The sequence below is a fragment of the Cyprinus carpio genome, chromosome B5 (genome assembly GCF_018340385.1).
Source record: "Cyprinus carpio isolate SPL01 chromosome B5, ASM1834038v1, whole genome shotgun sequence".
NCBI classification, from domain to species: domain Eukaryota; kingdom Metazoa; phylum Chordata; class Actinopteri; order Cypriniformes; family Cyprinidae; genus Cyprinus; species Cyprinus carpio.
In genome coordinates, this window is record NC_056601.1 from 21424202 (window position 1) to 21442479 (window position 18278).

Consider the following 18278-nt stretch of genomic DNA (forward strand, 5'->3'; position numbering starts at 1 on the left):
TGTTTTCTCAGATTTTATTCAGCAAAGCATGTGCCTACAATATCTTACAAACAGACCAAAAACAGAGGGATTTTTCTCATACAAACAGGTCAGCAGGTAGAACATTTACAATCATGCATCATGACGAGTCGAAGGGCTCGCGGCGCCTCTCACCAACATGAGGAAACCGGCGAGAGTTTGTGCCGCAAGCTCAGACAAGGAAATTACCTTCTACCACTTACAAATACACTTCACTCAAATGCTACGAGCCCAAAGGAAGGACGAGGGGGAAGATCAATATGATCTGAGCATCTGGCAGCATCCATGGAATTCGTTGTCATTTTCCATTGTCCTCCAGCAACACTGAAAGGCCAATTTTAATGAGCGCAGAAATTATGCATTATGAAGCAGGAATGCTCTCACTATCAGAAAGGCTCCTACAGCCATCAAAACTCATCTCATGATCCCAAAGAGAAACTAGACGTGAGCAAAGGTCTCAAAAAAGCACAAACGCATCAGTCGAACGTATAAATAAACATCCCAAATGCAAGATATTGCTATTTAAAGAGGTTTCAAAGCATCATATAGCATTTTTAAACTCGAAATTCTATCAAATTAGTTATTGTAGGATGGATTTGGCGAGTAAAACAAACAAGTGTTTGCTCTTATGCATCAACAGAAAAAGCACAAATGAATTCCACTCTTTCCCAACCCTTACTGCAGTTTCGACTCCGAATTGGATATGAAATGGAGGAAGTCAGTGTGAGCAGTACATGCTCAAAATGAATACAGCAGGTTGAACCGAAGGAGGAAACGGATCAAAGACAGTGTGGCGAACATGGGCGAGACAGTGCAAAGGCACATTAGTGGTTGGTTGGATGCTTGTTTATTATGGGCTTTAACATAGGGCGAAAGAAAGGGAGTGCTGATTAACCATGACTGATGCAGCTTAAGAGGGCTGTAATTAAGCAAGGCATGATGGGAAAATGGGTTTGTCGATAAAAAGCAGTGAAACTTTGTAGGTTAAAAGCTTGAACCAGACAGAATGGAGGAGGAAAGCACTCTCTCGTAATATATCTCATGCGATATGACGCATGATACGCACTTCATTGGGTGGAAATGAAAAGCTAATGACAATAAGAATAACTAATAAGGTTTGGAAGGCAAAAAGACAGGTCAGATATTGCACTACGATTAAAACGAAACAGAGGCATTGCTTAAGTATCAAACGAGGCATGAAACGAAACAATAAAAAGGCAAGAAACACAATGGACGAAGGTAGAAATGGTTTTGTAAAAAACAAAACTGGAAAGTAATGTGATTACCAAAAAATATCTACAATTAACGATTTACATTTTTTAAACTACAATGTTAAATGTACAAGAGATTGATGCTGCATCACTGCTGTTAATTTGCTGATTTTACAAATACATTCATTTGAAGTGTCCAGAAACAGAGACGTGAAGCCCAAAGCCATTAATCATTGCATTCATTTAGATTTCAACATACAAATCCGTCGATCCAAAAACAGGCATTTTCTCTCGACTCACTAACATGGTGACATTCTGAGTAAGAGTTTGTATTTTTATTTGCTTTTAAAAGGAATTTATTCAAGCGCTGTGCCAACTTCCACTTGGGCATCTCATTTAGACACGTTCACAATAAAACCAGCGTGGGTTCAATGATAAAAGAAGCGTGTCATACGGAAGCCTGCTGTCATCTCTAGTGGAACTCGTCCAAAGATCATGACCAGCAGGTTGATCATAGTACATGGCAGAGATCCACGCATCTGCCCATCCTCAAAAGAAATGCCACTACAGAATCTGCAATGGACATATATGAAAGGGTCGTTTAAGACAAAGACACAAGAGGAATGACAAGGCAAAGGTCACCTCCAGAGAAATCAAATGTCATAGGAAGTGATCTGATCAAGAACACAAAAAGCGAGCGTGAAAAGAGATTTAGTGGAGGTGATATTCCCCATCGGAACATTTCTAGGCAAACACTGTCCTCTGTTGATACTGGATATTCTGAACATTTACAGGATGGCACAGGGTGCAGGGGGAAGCTCAGGCAGACTGCTTCTGTACTGAATTTAAGAGTCCAATCATTATTTACACAGTAGATACAGGCACTTAAAAGTCTTTGGTTGGAGTGACCCAACATTGCAGAGTAATGCATTCACAGAGCTTTTTTTTTTTTTTTTTTGCACCCTTCTCTTGGGTTCAGTAGGCAACATGTAGTTTTCTCACTTCCCTTTCCGATATGCTTCGGTTCAGATGTTCACCTTCACCCCCATTTATCCCGCAGACAAGGCCACCTGTGAAATAAACAGGCACTTTTAGCATTCAACTATTACGCATGTTTGTTGGGAGTTGGATAACGACATCAACATTTCAGCAACTTCTCTATCACACAGATCTCATATACCAAGTTGTACCTTTTCTGGACAGAAATCTGGGTTGTTCTGTCGAACTTTGCCAGGCCTGCCCTTGATGACTGCATAGCAGAACATTGTGATGACCATCACAAACAGGAAGTAGCTGGTGTGCATGAGGTGCAGGTTAATGAGAGAGCGATCGTCCTATCAGGAAAGAAAGTGCACTCTTAAATTATAGTGAGAATACAACAACCTGCACAACACAACTTGCATCTTTGTTAAAATGTACAAAAAAAATAATAACAATATAGGTCATATTCTGTATAGTAATTCAAACTGATAAAAAGTGAATATCTGTGAACAATTTATTTATGTATTTATTTATTTTACTGGCATCAGTCTGATTAGGGTGATACAGGAAAATGATATCACTTTTTAAAACAGGTATATTATAATGTGAAAACTGTATTTAAAAAAGTATATATTTACATATCACTATAAAATAAAATAAAAATTCAATTAAATTAAAATTCACCAACACTTTGCTAGAGTGTTGTGGATGGTTCTCAGAAAATCACTATATGGTTACTTGGGCTGGGAAAATAAATCGATGCATCGCGAATCGAGAAATGATTCAGCATCGATTCTGAGATTTTCCAAATGCATCGTGATTCTTTCTTGAATCGATTCTGAGCTTAGTTTTTAACAGCAGATGGCACTGCATGCTTAAGAATTCCTAAAATTCGAAAAGGTTGAAGCGAATTAAAAGGTGTTCACATTAACATGTGTTCACGTGTGTTTACATTAATCTCGCGTCATACAAGCATTCTAAGCTGAGGTGAAATTACATGACTCAGCCGAACACACAAGCGCTCTTTAGCACTCTTCTTCATGAGCATTTGAGTGTGCGGATAAAAACTAGATTAGAGCGCCATCTGCTGTTAAAATCTAAGCTCAGAAACGAATCTTAAAAAATCGTTATGCATTCTGAAAATCTAAGAATCGATCCACGAATCGATTCTGCATCGATTTATCGTCCCAGCCCTAATGGTTACCAAGATGTTCTGAGGCCCTGTTTACTGCTATTATAATGAGTTTTCATTGATCCAATCACAAGTGGACAAGGTTAACTCTTTCCCTACCACTGACAGGATTTTCCATCATTTCGTCACGAGAGTGCTTCCCTCGATTTTCCGTGTTTTCACTGTTATACTGTAGGAGGCGCTATTACACATTTTCTAAAAGAGTACTGAATGCCTGGATCAAAATTAGGTGAAGAAGAAGCAGAAACAATCACGTGTGTAAACAGATGCATATGTAAAATAACGTGATCATCAAACATTTAACCTTGCTGAATGAAATGTCAACCCAGGAAGTAGAATAGGACTGTGCAGGCTCTAGGGGTGTTGATGGAAGCGATCTACTCCATCTGTTTTGATCATCATTCTGAATCCAATTCAGACCATGGTCTTTGATAAAAACATTATTTTCTTAACTTATTGTTCAAAATGTTGCTCTTTTAATGAAACTTGCCCACATTCAAGTGTGCAACACACGGATTATGATTCGCTATTAGTTACCCTTTATTTTAGCTGGCAGTCCCTTGAAGAAATGTAAAATGAAAAAAGTGCAGGAGGCCTAGACAAAATCCAAACATGTGGTTGCAGAAGACATTTAAAACGCATGTTAAGACTAGGTGTAAACAGTAATAGATCTCAGCAGACCACTTGTGATCAGGAAAACGTATCCTAACACCAGGTAAAAACAGGACCTATATGTTTGTGTGTTGCTATGTGGTTGCTAGGGTGTTTTGCCTGCTATTAATACTGTACTTTCACAAGGCATTTAAAAAAAAAAAAAACACACACACACAAATGAGATACTGTCAACACTCACATCTGGAACGATGACAGTGAGCTTTGGATTCAGTGTGTGATACACTTTCCCAATGGCACCTTTGTAACACCAGAACGGGTTGTACTCCTGTGTGTACTTAGTGTCTGAATCTCGTGCTGTAGTGAAAATCTTGTACCAGGATGTGGCATTACTGTAGGTCTCTGGGACACAGTGAGGCGGCTGCCTGCAGAGGATTTTCAAAACAAGGTATGAATTACTCGTTCTAGATAAAGGAAAATCCAATTAGGACCCTTAAAAAAAACCTGTCTCAGTTATGTAACACAATTTTGCACTATGCTGCAAGTCTTCCATGTGCCCAGTGTGTTTGTTCTTTTTGTTTTGCCTCAGCTGTCTGGGTCAGTTAAAGGGATAGTTTGGCCAAAATTTACTCACCCTCAGGAAATCCAACATGTAGGTGACAGTAAACGCACTTTTCAGCTAAACCAAGGTCCTAGCTACCAACACTTGAGAGTCATATCAGGCAAGACAAAATTAATAGCCTACCTGTGGCTCCTGATGACATTTCGTGGTCTTATGAAGCAAAACTATCATTCTGTGCAAGAAACGGGACATTATTTACAACACTAATACCTGTAATTCATAGCCTCAGGCAAACAGTGAAGTCTGGAGAATCTTTTCCATGAACTGGTTTCTATAAACAATAAGTTTTGATGGACTGGTTCAAATAACTGATTCACCAGTTTGTTTACGTAACCATGCAATGATGTGACATATGTACACAATATATTATATTATTAAAACACCCAATAATTATGTGAAACATGGTTGCTTTACATATCTAAACCATATAAAATTAATAAACTAGACTTACTCAACTGACCCTTTTTACATACACTATGAAAAACCAAAAAACTTACACTGCTCCTCTTCATTTAAATGTTAAGTCTCATCAACTCAGTTCACTTAAAAGAACCGGCTTAAAAGAATGTTACTTTTTGCACACCGGACATCACTCCGGACCATTTGACTGAGGCTATGGGTTACAGCTGATATTCAGTTTCTTGCACAGGTCAAACATTTTGCTTAATGAGACATCAAAATATCATCAGGAGCCACGGGTATTCATTTTGTCTTGCCAATATATGCTTTTTTGACACTAAACTGCCCAAAGCCATTGACTTGCATTTTATGCATGCTTGAGGCATTCAGCCAATCACAACCCACTGGATAGCTGGCCAATCAGCATACACCTCGCATTTCAGAACAATGAGCTTTGTAAAAATCAACGCGTTTCAGAAAGGCGGGGCATAGAGGAGAAACAATAATGTACATTATGTGGAAAATAATGTGTTTTTAACCATAAACCACATAAACACATTGCATTACACAACATAATGTTCTTTTTAGCATCATCATATGACCCCTTCAACAGCAAATAGGGTAAGATTAAGCTGTACTACCCCCCTTATCTAACAAACTGTGCATATAAGCATATTTACAAAAAGCTCATCATACCAGGCATATTGTTGATAACTAAAACATGCATATACTCTATTTTACTTGTTTTTTTTTTTTCCCACATCCACTTATTTGGCTCCGCTTACAGGAAACAGAGCTTTTCTTCTGAATGCAAGAACAAATATTACTAATGTTTACTAATATTACTAAAATTGTCCAACATCCCTACAGAAACCAAGTGGTATGTAACTACTGTTGTGTGTACTGTTGTAAACTACTGCACTACATTTGAATATTATAAATTTTAGACTTTTTTCCAGGTTTTACCTTTGCTGATAATAACAGACATCCTGATTTATAAATAAAACTATACACAAAAAAATGTAAGGTGACTTAATGGACACTTACACTGTGACTGGGAAGACATTACTGGCTGCTGTGATGGTCATACAGGTGCTGAAGACCATCTGCTCACAACGACCATGCAGAACGCAGTCATCTGAGTTCCAGGCTACCGGCAGAGTGAATGTGATGTTCATCTCTTCATGGGCCTCTCTGCCTTTAATGATACAAACACACCCACACAGAGTCAACATGTTCTGCAAAACAAAGGGAGCTTAGATGTGCCTGCAAGTGATATCTAGAAGGGTATTCAGCTCCGGCCTCTCTCCCACTGCTATCCCTTTGTGAACAAAGGACCATTGTTTTAACTGGACTACATTCAGCCAAAACACCAGGGGCACGTTCTTCATATGTCGCTAACTCCGTTAGCTGGTTTTGATTGTTGATGATTTGGCATGATCTTGGATTGTTTGGTTCTTGGAAGCTCATCCTTGAGTTGCTGTCATAGCAACAGGTCCGTAAACTTAAACCTGCTCGGGAGCAGGCTTATTTCATGTAAAGAGGATTAGATTGCATCTTTTTATGCAGAATTGACACTTAAAATCTGTCCTAACCACTGCTACTTTATTACAAGAGTACCCTACTGATCCAGGGACAATCATTTAAAATTATAATAATTAAAAAAATGTATTTGAAAATAACATAATAATGTTGTGTAGTCTATAATATTTTAGACACAGCCAGTTTTACTCATTGAAAGATTTATTAGTGATGAAATAATTACTTTATAATTGTACTAGAGTCTTACACACTTGCTACACAGTTAATGAGTCGTGCATTAATTTGAGTGGTGACAGCTATTATGAGTGGCTTGATGGAGCGCAGGAGATGCAGATAACTTGATCTTGACCCTTAAGAAACTTTAATTAATGCGGTCATGTAACAAATCTGCTTCAAAGATAAAATTAAATTAATTGCTAATTACAACACTGAAATAAAAATGTAAAACCTGTAGTACAAATACTAGAAATCGTGAATATAAATAATTGGGAATAATGTAAAAAAAAAAAAAAAAAAAACACATTTCATTTATCTATTATAACATTTATGTAATTTATGTAGTTTCCTTAAAAAGGTCCAGAAATTTGTGAACTTTTTCGTCAGGTGTCTTTTTTAATTAAATGATGTCATTAAGTTGCTGCCTTGCTGCCTGCCAATCACTGCATTGCTGATCGTGGTCTCGAGTATCGATACATCTGCCCTTGTTCCATGAAGATATTTTGCCAATTTCCTACCATAAATATATCAAAACTTTATTTTTTTCCCTTCATTTGGACAACTTTTTAAAGGCAATTTTCTCAATATTTAGATTTATATTGGACCCTCAGATTCAAGATTTTCAAATAGTTTTATCTAAGCCAAATATTGTCCTATCCTAACAAACCATGCATCAATTGAAAGCTTATTTATTCAGCAGAAATCTCAATTTCAAGACATTGACCCTTATGACTTTTTTCGTCCAGGGTTACATATGTTGTACATTACTATTCAGATATTTGAGGTTGGTAAGATCACAAATAAAATTAATGACATGTCACATGAAATTTGTTACAAAAGATTTCCATTTCATATGGATAAAAATAAAAATCACAGTAAAAATATTAAGCAGCACAACTGTATAATAAATTTCATTTTAAAATCTATTTAAACTGCAATAATATACAGTTTTACTGTATTTTGATCAAATAAATGCAGCCTTTGTGTGCATAACAGACTTTTTTACAAATACATTTTTAAAACAATCTTACTGACCCGAAACTTCTGAATGGTACTATATGTGAAATAGTACACCAAATATTTTGAGTTTCAATGTTTGCATCCATTTCAGCTAATACTGCCCACAACTCAACGCATAACAATAAAGACATTTGGTTTGGTTCTCTTATGTGTTTTTCTTAAGAGGGAGAGGGGAAAATGTAATAATATGATGATCTCAATCACAAGATGCTGTATGCCACAGAGGAGGAGTCATGGCTGTTTTACATATAAATATGAATCTGAAAGTTAAGTAATAATAATATATAATAATATATATACACACACACTATACACACACACACACATATATATACATATATACATATATACATATATACATATGTGTATATATATGTTAGTAAAAATGGCATAGTTTTTTAAATATCTGAAAGTACACTCTTAACATCAGTCAGTCAAGCATTATAATAATCAAGTATTATTTAATAATAGATCTTTAGTAATTAGAAATAAACTTGATAACCATGTCTGAATGCATATTAGGCATTTTAAATGAACAATACTGGACTGGTGGTGGTGCTTTTTTGGTCATTCAGTGTTTCTGTAAAAAATAAAAAATATTGGGGAAATAAAAAAAATTACAAAAATACTAAGATAAGATAATAATGAAACAAATTCTACTAATAAGAACTATAAAACGCACTAAGGATTACTAAGGATTAATGAGCTGCTGGATTCATGAATATTAATCAGGTTTTGTGTGTTCACTCGAACTAATTTGCTGAAATCAAAACTGGGACGATAATAGGTGAGCGCCACCCAATGAGAATGCCGTTTGTGCATTAGCTACGCCCACTACCGGAAAACCCGGCAGTTCTTAAATTCCGCGTGAATCGGAAGTTGCAAACGACTTTTCTCCAGTGCTGACGTATTTCCGAGAGAAACGGAATATTAAATGAGGAAAAATAGTGGGCGTGGCTTTATTTTCCAAATAGCACCTGATTGGATCTAGAACCAAAAATGCACCTCCTCGCCATCTCTCCTTTCACGCGCTGTCAATGCTCACAAACACACAGGCAGCCTGTCTACTGTCAGTTGGATGGGCGTGGTTTCGGATGCTAAGCAGACACCCAAACCGTCAAACCTACGTCATCAGGGAAGGTCCTCCAATGCAGAGGGAAGGGACATTTTCAGATTTTGATTAAAGATTACAAAGCCAAAAAGATTTTTTGTGTGGATTGATTTGCATGGATGAATTGTTCACCACAAAACGATCAATTTAGGCAAACAAAGTAAATATGGTCAATTTTGACTTCAGTTGGACTTTAAATGCTGAAGAATTCCAAGGGAACGCTGTTATTTTGACAGGAAAATACATCAAAGAATATCGTTTACATGCAGCGCGACAATTCTCTCTCTCTCTCTCTGCGTGTGTTTGTGTGAAACAAAGTGACAGCGAGTCATGCGCCTTCACACTAGAGTTTACGGTGCATCAAATACAGGTGCGTTGCACATCCATTCAGATGAACTGAAAAACAGCATAGATCGCTTGATGGAGAGTGAAACTCTGAGGCGCTCAGTCAGAGTGTTCGGCGAGCGAAAATGTGTGCGCTAAACTTATACTTCAAACTCACCGCCTCAAACTCACACACTGGCGAGTAAAATCTGAGAATTTATTAGCCATTGGCTAATATTATACATCATTTAGTCGCACAGAGTGAAGATTTAGTTGCATATGCGAGTGATTTACTCGCAATGTAGAGGGTTGATATGGAAGATTTTCTAACTGATATGCATCTTGAAAAAGCATTTTCTCTAAAACACACAGACAAGTTAGCCAGACCAATTTTATTTTGGCCCAATTTCAACTTAAGAAGCTAAATATATGTTATTATTATTATTGTCAGGCTTTATCTATGATTTGAGTATGTTTTAATGGTCTTTCCTCACTGGTGAATATAGCTGTACAGATCCAAACACAGGTAGTTTCCTATCAAGGAAGTGCAGAATTTTTATTCCTTAGTAAATATGCAAGTTAGGAAACAGTCTATGTGAAAAACAGCTAAAAAAAACAGCTGACAGAATCACTGACCATATGGAGGTATGCTATCAGATGGCACACATCCAAGGTAAATTTCCAACAAACACATACAGGTTAAAAAAAGAATAGAGACATACCTGCAAGGCCAACTTGCTGCCCAAGCACACTGGCATAGAGGTGGGTAATATTGCGTGAGTAGCCCCCAAATGGCCTCAGTGGATCCAGGGTCAATGTGATGGCCACAGAGATGTTGATAGGCCCTGGGTCCTCTAGCAGGGGTGGTGACTGGGTGCTGGATCGCGTTTGACTGCTGGTCACTGTGCTCTCTGGAGTGATGGACTCGTTCAAGCTGTGCTTGAGGGTCTCGTTTTCTGAGATGCAAAAGTCAAGCTCATTGAATCGGAGAAGGAAGGTGTTCCAATCCTAGAGGGGAAATTTTTTTTTACAAAATTGTTTAATTCCAAAGTAAAGTTTATCTCCGGCATTTCCTGATCAATAATAATGCCCAGGTGAACATGATTTTCATACCTGTATGTCTACAACAATTCCATTATTAATAGGAATGGTTTGTCATAATTTAAAGAATGCTGAAATAAAGTGTAACATAATATTAGATTAAAAAAAAAATTATTAAGTATGTTAGATTTTATTAAACTAAAAAATAAATATATAAATAAAAATAAATAAATAAATAGAATAGAAAAAATTATTAGAAATGTAGACTGACTGAAATAAATTAAAATGAATACTAAATTAATAAAAATAAAATTAATAAAACTGAAATAAAATGAAAATAAATTAAAGCTATACAAAATATTTAAAAAAAATTAAACTATGATTAAAATGAAGAGAAAATATAAAAATTATTAGTTAATTTAAAATATCAACAAATATTATATATAAATTGTATAAAATAATCATAAAATAACACCTGTCTACTTATCATCAACCATTACATTATCAAGTATTTTCAAAGGTTCACAGCTCAAACATTTGAGCTAAACCAAGGCATTTCTTACCTCAGTCATTTCAGGTGATTTAATTTCCTTGATCTTAAAGAAGTATCCTATAGTGAGGAAAGCGATAGCCACAGCACTGACGCTGACCATAAAAATGACCAGCGGTGGACGGTTATTTATGTAGATCTTTAGATTCTCCAGTGGATTCAACAACAACACCTGCAACAAGAGAAAAAAAGAGGTCCCTCAAGCTTAGGGAAACTTTCACCTACATCAACACTGCCATTGAATTCACAAGCACTGAATCACACTCCAGTAAATTCTTATTAACATCTGACCTCTTTTGAATAAGAACCGGTTTGTGTTCTTAATCTTACCTGTAACAAAGGTTTGTTAAGCACTAACATACGGCTCCAAGTCAATATTTGGGTCTCATTAGTTTATTATTTGTTCTCTCTTCACTTCTATGTTTGACAAGAGCTGAACTGTGAAGTTTCACAACTTGCTTTAAAGTCATTAAGACATGTGTGTGCACCTAAACACCAGTCAATGGCAGATCTTGATTCGAAGTCTTGCTTCATTCGCACAATATCAATATTAACAAGGATTGCTCATTACAAAATCAAATATTATTGCAGCTTAAGAATAATTAGAGGACTAACTCAATTGTGCTGAGAACAACCAGAGATACTGTCAAACAGTTTATGGTAGAAATGCAAGCAGAAACACCACACCCCTCACACATACTAGAACAAACACTGCATGAATGAGTTGACAAAATGAATAAAGAGCCAATACTATCAGTATATAACCTGACATCTTCTGGGTGGCTGAAAAACTGTTTTACACCAAATTAAATCTTGCCACTATCAAGAAACCTCTTTTCCTTAACTTGGAAAACAGCGTGGCATGGATTACAAGCTCATGCTGGTTTGTGCATTATGCAACATGTGTAACACAACCTCACATTATCATGAGTTGAGGCATATGTTTTCATCCTTACAGGTGTATTCTGAATATGAAAATAAATTCACTAAGATCAAATATCTCTTTTATTTTCTTCTAAATATTGGACCCAAATTTTTCTTGTGTTGTTCATTTCCATTAATGTTTTTTGAACTTGCATTCTTCATCACATGATCTCATCAATGTTTCACTTAATTCAGTGAGTGATGTATAATTACATGTTCAAGAGTCATTAACTTGCCTGTCGCCATTCTCTGATTGGTGGACATTTCTCTGCAGAATCATGGATGATGTTGTCTATCATGAGGAGTTCTTATGTTGAATATGATTTTTTAAAAACAAGTTCATATAATGTGGGCTGATGGTTTCAAAAGAATCAACATTGATTAACAACCCCGTGGTAAAAGTCTGCAAAATGCCATTAAACAAAACAGACATTTTACAAGAATTTCATAAACAGTATCTCTGGTTTGTTAGGTCCTATATTTGTTCTGTTGAAACTATAAATGATCTCAAGAATTGACAGCAGACTGTTGAGGGAGGTATTTTTACAAATATTTATTCCTCATAATTAGTAAAGGAACTGTGAAGTAAAAGTAAATCAGAATAGGAATCATAAAATTACTTACGATTCGTATCACTATTTTTATATTTACTATTTTTCTCATTACCAATTCTTTATTAATTATGTTTATTAAAGTTTATTTACTGAGCAACTGTATTCTTTTTATGGTGTTGGAATACGCATATTGTGTATTTTATGTTTCTGTAGTTATTTACTCGTCCCAAATTGTTCCAAATCTAAAATAAACACATAAGATTTAGCAGTTCATAAAACCACAAATCATAGTGACCATGCCTGTCAGTTTTTAAACTCACCACGAAATCAAAATTGAAACTTTTATTTTATAGAATTTTGAAGTGTTAAATTATTTCTCCACGCACATTTTTTTTTTTAAATCTACCCTCACTAAGTGTGTAAAAAAGCCATTAAACAGTCTGTGTAAACAGACATTTCACAAACAGTTCAATTCATAAATCGTATTTCTGATTTGATATTTCCTATACTTGATCTGTTGAATCCAGAAATGGCAACAGACTAACGTACTGAGGGAAGTATTTGTACAAACATTTCTTACTCATGAGTTGTAAAGGAAACGTTTAAAAAACAGAATCATTTAGAACTCCTTAGGATCAGCTTCCCTAATTTTACAGTCATGGGTCTGACCGGCAGGTACACTCGGTTATGCATCATATTTGCTCTTATTAGATTGCCGATGACGGCCTGAATCTCTCGACCTCTTAGTCATAGTCTGCAGCACATATCCAGCTGTCAAATCTACACGACGGCTGCAAGTCAAAACTCCAGTGAGCTAACTAGAAAGTATATGTGGGGCATCACTGACGGGTCTGTGACACCTATAAATGCAGTACATAGAGGCCACTCACTATGTTTTGACACACAGCCGACATCTAGCTGCCTGTGTTAGCTACGAGCTCCGATCTGAACGTCACGTATCATTATTGTTCCCACAAAAACAGCTCAATCTGGCAACATGCGACGCGAGCAGCTATGCAGCTAAGTAGTTACGCAATCATTCCCAACCACACAAATACGACCTGTTAAAAAAAAAAAATCTCATACTCACCATTTTGCCCCTGCGAGTGCGTGCGTACGACAGCTGCAGGCGGCTAAAGCTAACAGACTCGAGGCTAACGGGCCTGAGCGACAAACACACAGCTAACAGCGGTATAGGAGTGCACAACACTCCTTCCCATTATTTGCACGTGCGAAATATTCTCAAAACTCAGTTTTATTTTGCCTTTGTGTCTATAGAGAGCTAACTGGTTGACGGAGACAAACTGACTGTAGATGTCTTCTTACGTGTGTGTTTAGGAACCAGCAGAACCAATCGTGTTACTTTCAGTTCTCTACGCACGCCCCGATCACGCGAGGCGGGGCTTAGCACAAGTGGAAAGCCTGTCATTGGCTTAGGCAATACGACGGAGGCTGTGATTGGATGGTTCTCCAGTCAATTGTGCTGCTCGCTGACTTGTGTTGAAATGTGGCGGGCAACAATATGAAGTCATGAAGATGTCTTATATGTAAAGACACCCAGAAGAACCCTGATGTGAAGGACATAAGTGTATGTTGATGGGTTTTCTAGGCATCTGGTGAGAAGATCAAGTATTTTGTTGTTAAGATGTTTAACGTAGCGTTCTTGTTATCTCCTTTTTATTAACATTGCTGTCGATTGTGTTGTTAAACTCTGTTTAGGGAGTCATGGTGATCTTGAGAGAAGGGATCTGCCCTGGAATAAACGAGGAATTCATTAAGGCCTTACAGTCAGAGGATATCAAAACAGGTGTTGACAATGATCATCAAATAGCAACATGTAGCTTCAGTTCATTTCGTCTTTACTGCACTAAGAAGTACTATATAGTAGGAGATTAAACCATAAACAACAGTAATATCTTATTAAAAATGTTTAATAAACTCTAATATTTCTAACTTTAATGTTAGATTTATTTACAGTGTAATTATATTGGGTTCTTTTTTATTGTGTTGGAATTATATATCTGTATGTTGTGTATTTTATGCTTCTATAGTTATTTAACAATAAAAAAAAAATAAAACCCACCCCAAAAAAAAATTTCCACAAAAAAATAAAAAAAATTGACCACATCTTACAGCCATTAAAACCACCAATCATGATGATCAAATCTGTCAGTCTTTAAAGTCACCATGAAAAAAAAAGACAATTTTATTTTTGAATGGAATTTTGCATAGTTAAATGATTTCTCCAGACACATCTTATTTTTTTTTTTTCTTCTCATTTATGTACCCTTATAATTATAATCATAAAGTGGTCTAAATGACTGGAGAAGTCTGTAATGCATAACTAGAGAGAAGCCTGTTGTTTTTACCAAAATATTCAGTTTAACCTTTTGATAAAGACTGCAGTTAAAAATTGAAAAATATGCAAATTAATCATTCACTGTAAGATCAATAACACGCATTAAAAATAGATAGAACATTTCATGTTTCCTTATAACTGACTAAAGAAATCCATACAAGCACCATAAAAGAATTCCATGTGAAATATGAGTCTTCTGGAGTAATGAAATTCATGTCAGAAACCTGTCAAACAACCAATGTTATTTTGGCCTCGACTGCCTTGGCGGAGGGGAAAAAATCCTTGAATAATGAAATAACTTTTGGTTTGTTCATCGCAAAAAATATTTGAGTTGAGTTTGACAGACAATGAACTGTCGTTGTATAAAAAAGAGCTGCATGTTTCAACAAAAAATAATTTTTTCATGTCGTTCATTGAAGTACTGTTGCTGCTCAAGCACTAGTGTCCCTTATGGGAATCAATAAAGTATTCTTTACTCTATGACTGCCTGTGGCCTTGTAATAATACATGTTTAATTCTTTCAGTTGAAGACTTTGTCTCATGGAACCCAGAAGAACTTGCACAAAAGTGTTCATTGTCTTACAAGGTATGTGGAATGACTTCATTTTTAGTGTGCCAGTTTTCTTACTTCAGCTAACGCCTATTCAATCAGGCCTCACCTTTATTTACCACTATCTATCACAGACACTGTGTAACTAAACTAAACAAAGTTAGCAAACTAAATACTGTCTATGTTATCTTTCAGGCTCTAGTAGCTGTTCGTCGTGTGCTCTTGGCTCAATACACAGCTTTTCCTGTCTCTGGAGCTGATCTCTATGAGGAACTCTTGAGCTCCACAGCAATCTTGTCCACTGGCAATCCCAGGTCCCAAACATATGTGTGGAGGATTTATAGTATAATATGGTTGTACAGTTGAAAAGTTTGGGGTCATTATGTTTTTTTTATTTTTTAAGAAATTAATATTTACAAGGGTGCATTTCAAAATCAAAAGTGACAGTAGAGCCATTTATGTTTCTATTTTTAATAAATGCTGTTTTTTTCTATTCACGAATACGAAAAAATTTAATATCACAATTTCCACAAAAATATTAAGCAGCATAAAACATAAAAATGAGAAGCGTTTCTTCAGCATATTAGAATAATTTCTGAAGGATCATGATCACTGGCTGCTGAATAAACTACATTTTAAAATATATTAAAATAGAAAAATTATTCAATAAATTATATTATTTTGAAATGTAATAATATTGCATAATATTATCATCTTTACTGTATTTTGATCAATAAATGCAGCCTTAGCGAACATAATAGACTTCTTTGAAAATTTTTATGTTTTTAAAATCTCACCAACCCCAAACTTTTGAATGGTATTAGGTCTATGTATTTTGTATTAAGGCTCTGATCAAAACTGTGCTGTTTTGTCTTCAGTTTGGATAAGCTGTTGGATTCTGGGCTCTACACGGGGGAAATAACTGAGCTGACAGGAAGTCCAGGGAGCGGGAAAACACAGGTGATCTTTTGTCCTTGAAACTCTTCTCAGTTTCTTGATCCTGCTCTACAATGTCAAAATCTAGCTTGCCTTTATTACCTGTTAAGGTTGGGTGGTCAAATGGGTGAATGTTCAATAATGCTCAATGTATCTCGATCACTTTGTAGGTGTGTTTTAGTGTTGCAGTTAATATATCCCACCAGCTGAAGCAGACGGTGTTTTACATTGACACCAAGAGTGGCATGTGTGCGAACAGACTGCTTCAGATGCTACAAACCAAGACCCCTAATATGGAGGAGCAGGTGAATAAAGTATAATTTAGTAATTAGTAGTGCAACTATTCCAAACGAACAGCATTTGTGTCAAAGTTGATTCTTTTAAACAGTATTCTGTCATATTGTGCTACAGAGGTATCGTTTTTCCTTTTCAATACATAGATGGAGGCACTTCAAAAAATCAAGGTGTTCAGAGTATTTGATGTCTTCTCTTTGCTCGCATGTCTTCAACATCTGAGATCAAATGGCCTTCAGAAGGTAAGTATTGTTCTTTTTTTAAAGTCTGTTGATATAAGTGGTTGTTTGTAGCAGAACTCTTGAATGTTCCCTAGGCGTCTGTCGGAGGTGGTTCAGTCAAAGCGCTGATGGTTGATTCAGTCTCTGCTGTGCTCTCACCCATGCTCGGAGGAAAACAGAATGAGGGTATTTGTTTACAATATTGCATAATACTCATCATGATGTTCTGTTCTAATTAGCATCTTATGCATCAGGTATGTCCTTGCTGATGCAAGTTGCTGGGGAGCTGAAGATGATCGCCAAAGACTTTAACATTGCTGTGCTGGTATATACCTTTCTGTTTCCTGTTACAAACAAAAGCAAAAGTGGAATTATTACTGAATTTCAAAAGTGTGGGTCCAAAAGTGTGGGTGCTCTTTGTGAATGATGATAAAATTAAAGTTGGCATAAATGAAAATTCACCTTATGAATTTAAGTGCACATTAGATCATAATGAAAAATACATCCAAAAAGATATTATTTTGTTGCAATATTGGAAAAAGGCAGATTTCTCCAGTCATTTAGTCTGCTTAAATCCCACCTCTTTCTTAGAATTGTCTGCAAGCTCGCATTCAGCCAATGTACCTCATCCAATCAACACCCGATTGTTTTTTTTCCCTCAATAATTTATTTGACTTGGATCTAAGTCACAAGATCTGTCGCAACTTCCATTCCATTTGCATTAAGTGTGTGACTGAATATTGAAATGTCTTTTGAAATAAATTCTGGTTCTGTGAAATCTTGCACTGTAGGTGACAAACCATGTGACCAAAGATGGGAATGGGCATTTGAAGGCTGGACTGGGACAGTCATGGAGTCATGTGCCGCGCACACGTGTGCTCCTGCAGAGAGTGGAGGACACAGAGACTTCATCCTTACGAACCGCAACTCTGACCAAATCATCACGACAGGTGGCTTTTGGGCAAATGATCCTGATTTTCAAGAATAACCCAATAAAGTCTTTACTTAGTGGGTACACATGGGACATTACTTCTATTTACTGTTGTTGTTTTTAATCATCTTCAGGCTTGTCATCTGGTAGAGGAGTTTGATCTTTGTCACTGGTCTGAAGAGAAGAGAACCTCCATTTCAGGCAAGAGGAAACTGGAGGAAAAAAAGTAAACCTTGACCAAAAAAAAAAGTTCCACTGTGTTTTCAGTGACAACACAAATGGCTGTCCTTTTTTGATTTCAAACAGACTATATAGGAAGTCTATTTAGAGACATTGTAAATATGTATAATATTTCTACAAACTGGTTCTGTTGTGGTCTTTGACAAGTGTTAAGACATTTTCTTTCTTTGAATGAATGTGTTTGTATATGTACTGTTTAATCAAGTAAAAAACCTTGCATTCTTTTTTTTTCTTAAAAACATTTGCATAATGTTTGCACCTTATATTCTAAATGAAATTGAGCAATTTGAGTAAATAAAAAGATTCATTTTCCTCAGTACCACTAGTAAAAATGCACATTACTGACCATTTTCAATGAAAAAAACATAATACATTTTTGCATTAATTCTGCATCTCACCTCTATGTGTCAGTATAACTCCAAAAATAACT

The 18278-nt window shown here is 36.1% G+C and overlaps 2 protein-coding genes across 2 annotated transcripts; one reads left to right on the forward strand and one right to left on the reverse strand.

Moving 5' to 3' along the window:
- Positions 1–13649, reverse strand: LOC109097752 (transmembrane protein 248). The gene is made up of 7 exons (XM_042724907.1): positions 13408–13649; positions 10853–11011; positions 9971–10256; positions 6083–6233; positions 4256–4439; positions 2420–2563; positions 1–2299 (listed from the first exon to the last, which is right to left on the reverse strand). Exons 1-7 carry the CDS (start codon positions 13408–13410, stop codon positions 2279–2281), a joined length of 948 nt encoding a protein of 315 aa, XP_042580841.1. The 5' UTR covers positions 13411–13649; the 3' UTR covers positions 1–2278.
- A 114-nt stretch (positions 13650–13763) lies between these two features.
- On the forward strand, positions 13764–18165 carry LOC109097751 (DNA repair protein RAD51 homolog 4). The gene is made up of 11 exons (XM_019111367.2): positions 13764–13933; positions 14037–14124; positions 15201–15262; positions 15422–15540; positions 16105–16186; positions 16333–16467; positions 16603–16698; positions 16773–16863; positions 16932–17002; positions 17469–17627; positions 17743–18165. The coding sequence occupies exons 2-11, from the start codon at positions 14043–14045 to the stop codon at positions 17836–17838; spliced, it is 993 nt and encodes a 330-aa protein (XP_018966912.1). The 5' UTR covers positions 13764–13933; positions 14037–14042; the 3' UTR covers positions 17839–18165.
- The last annotated feature ends 113 nt before the right edge of the window (positions 18166–18278 follow it).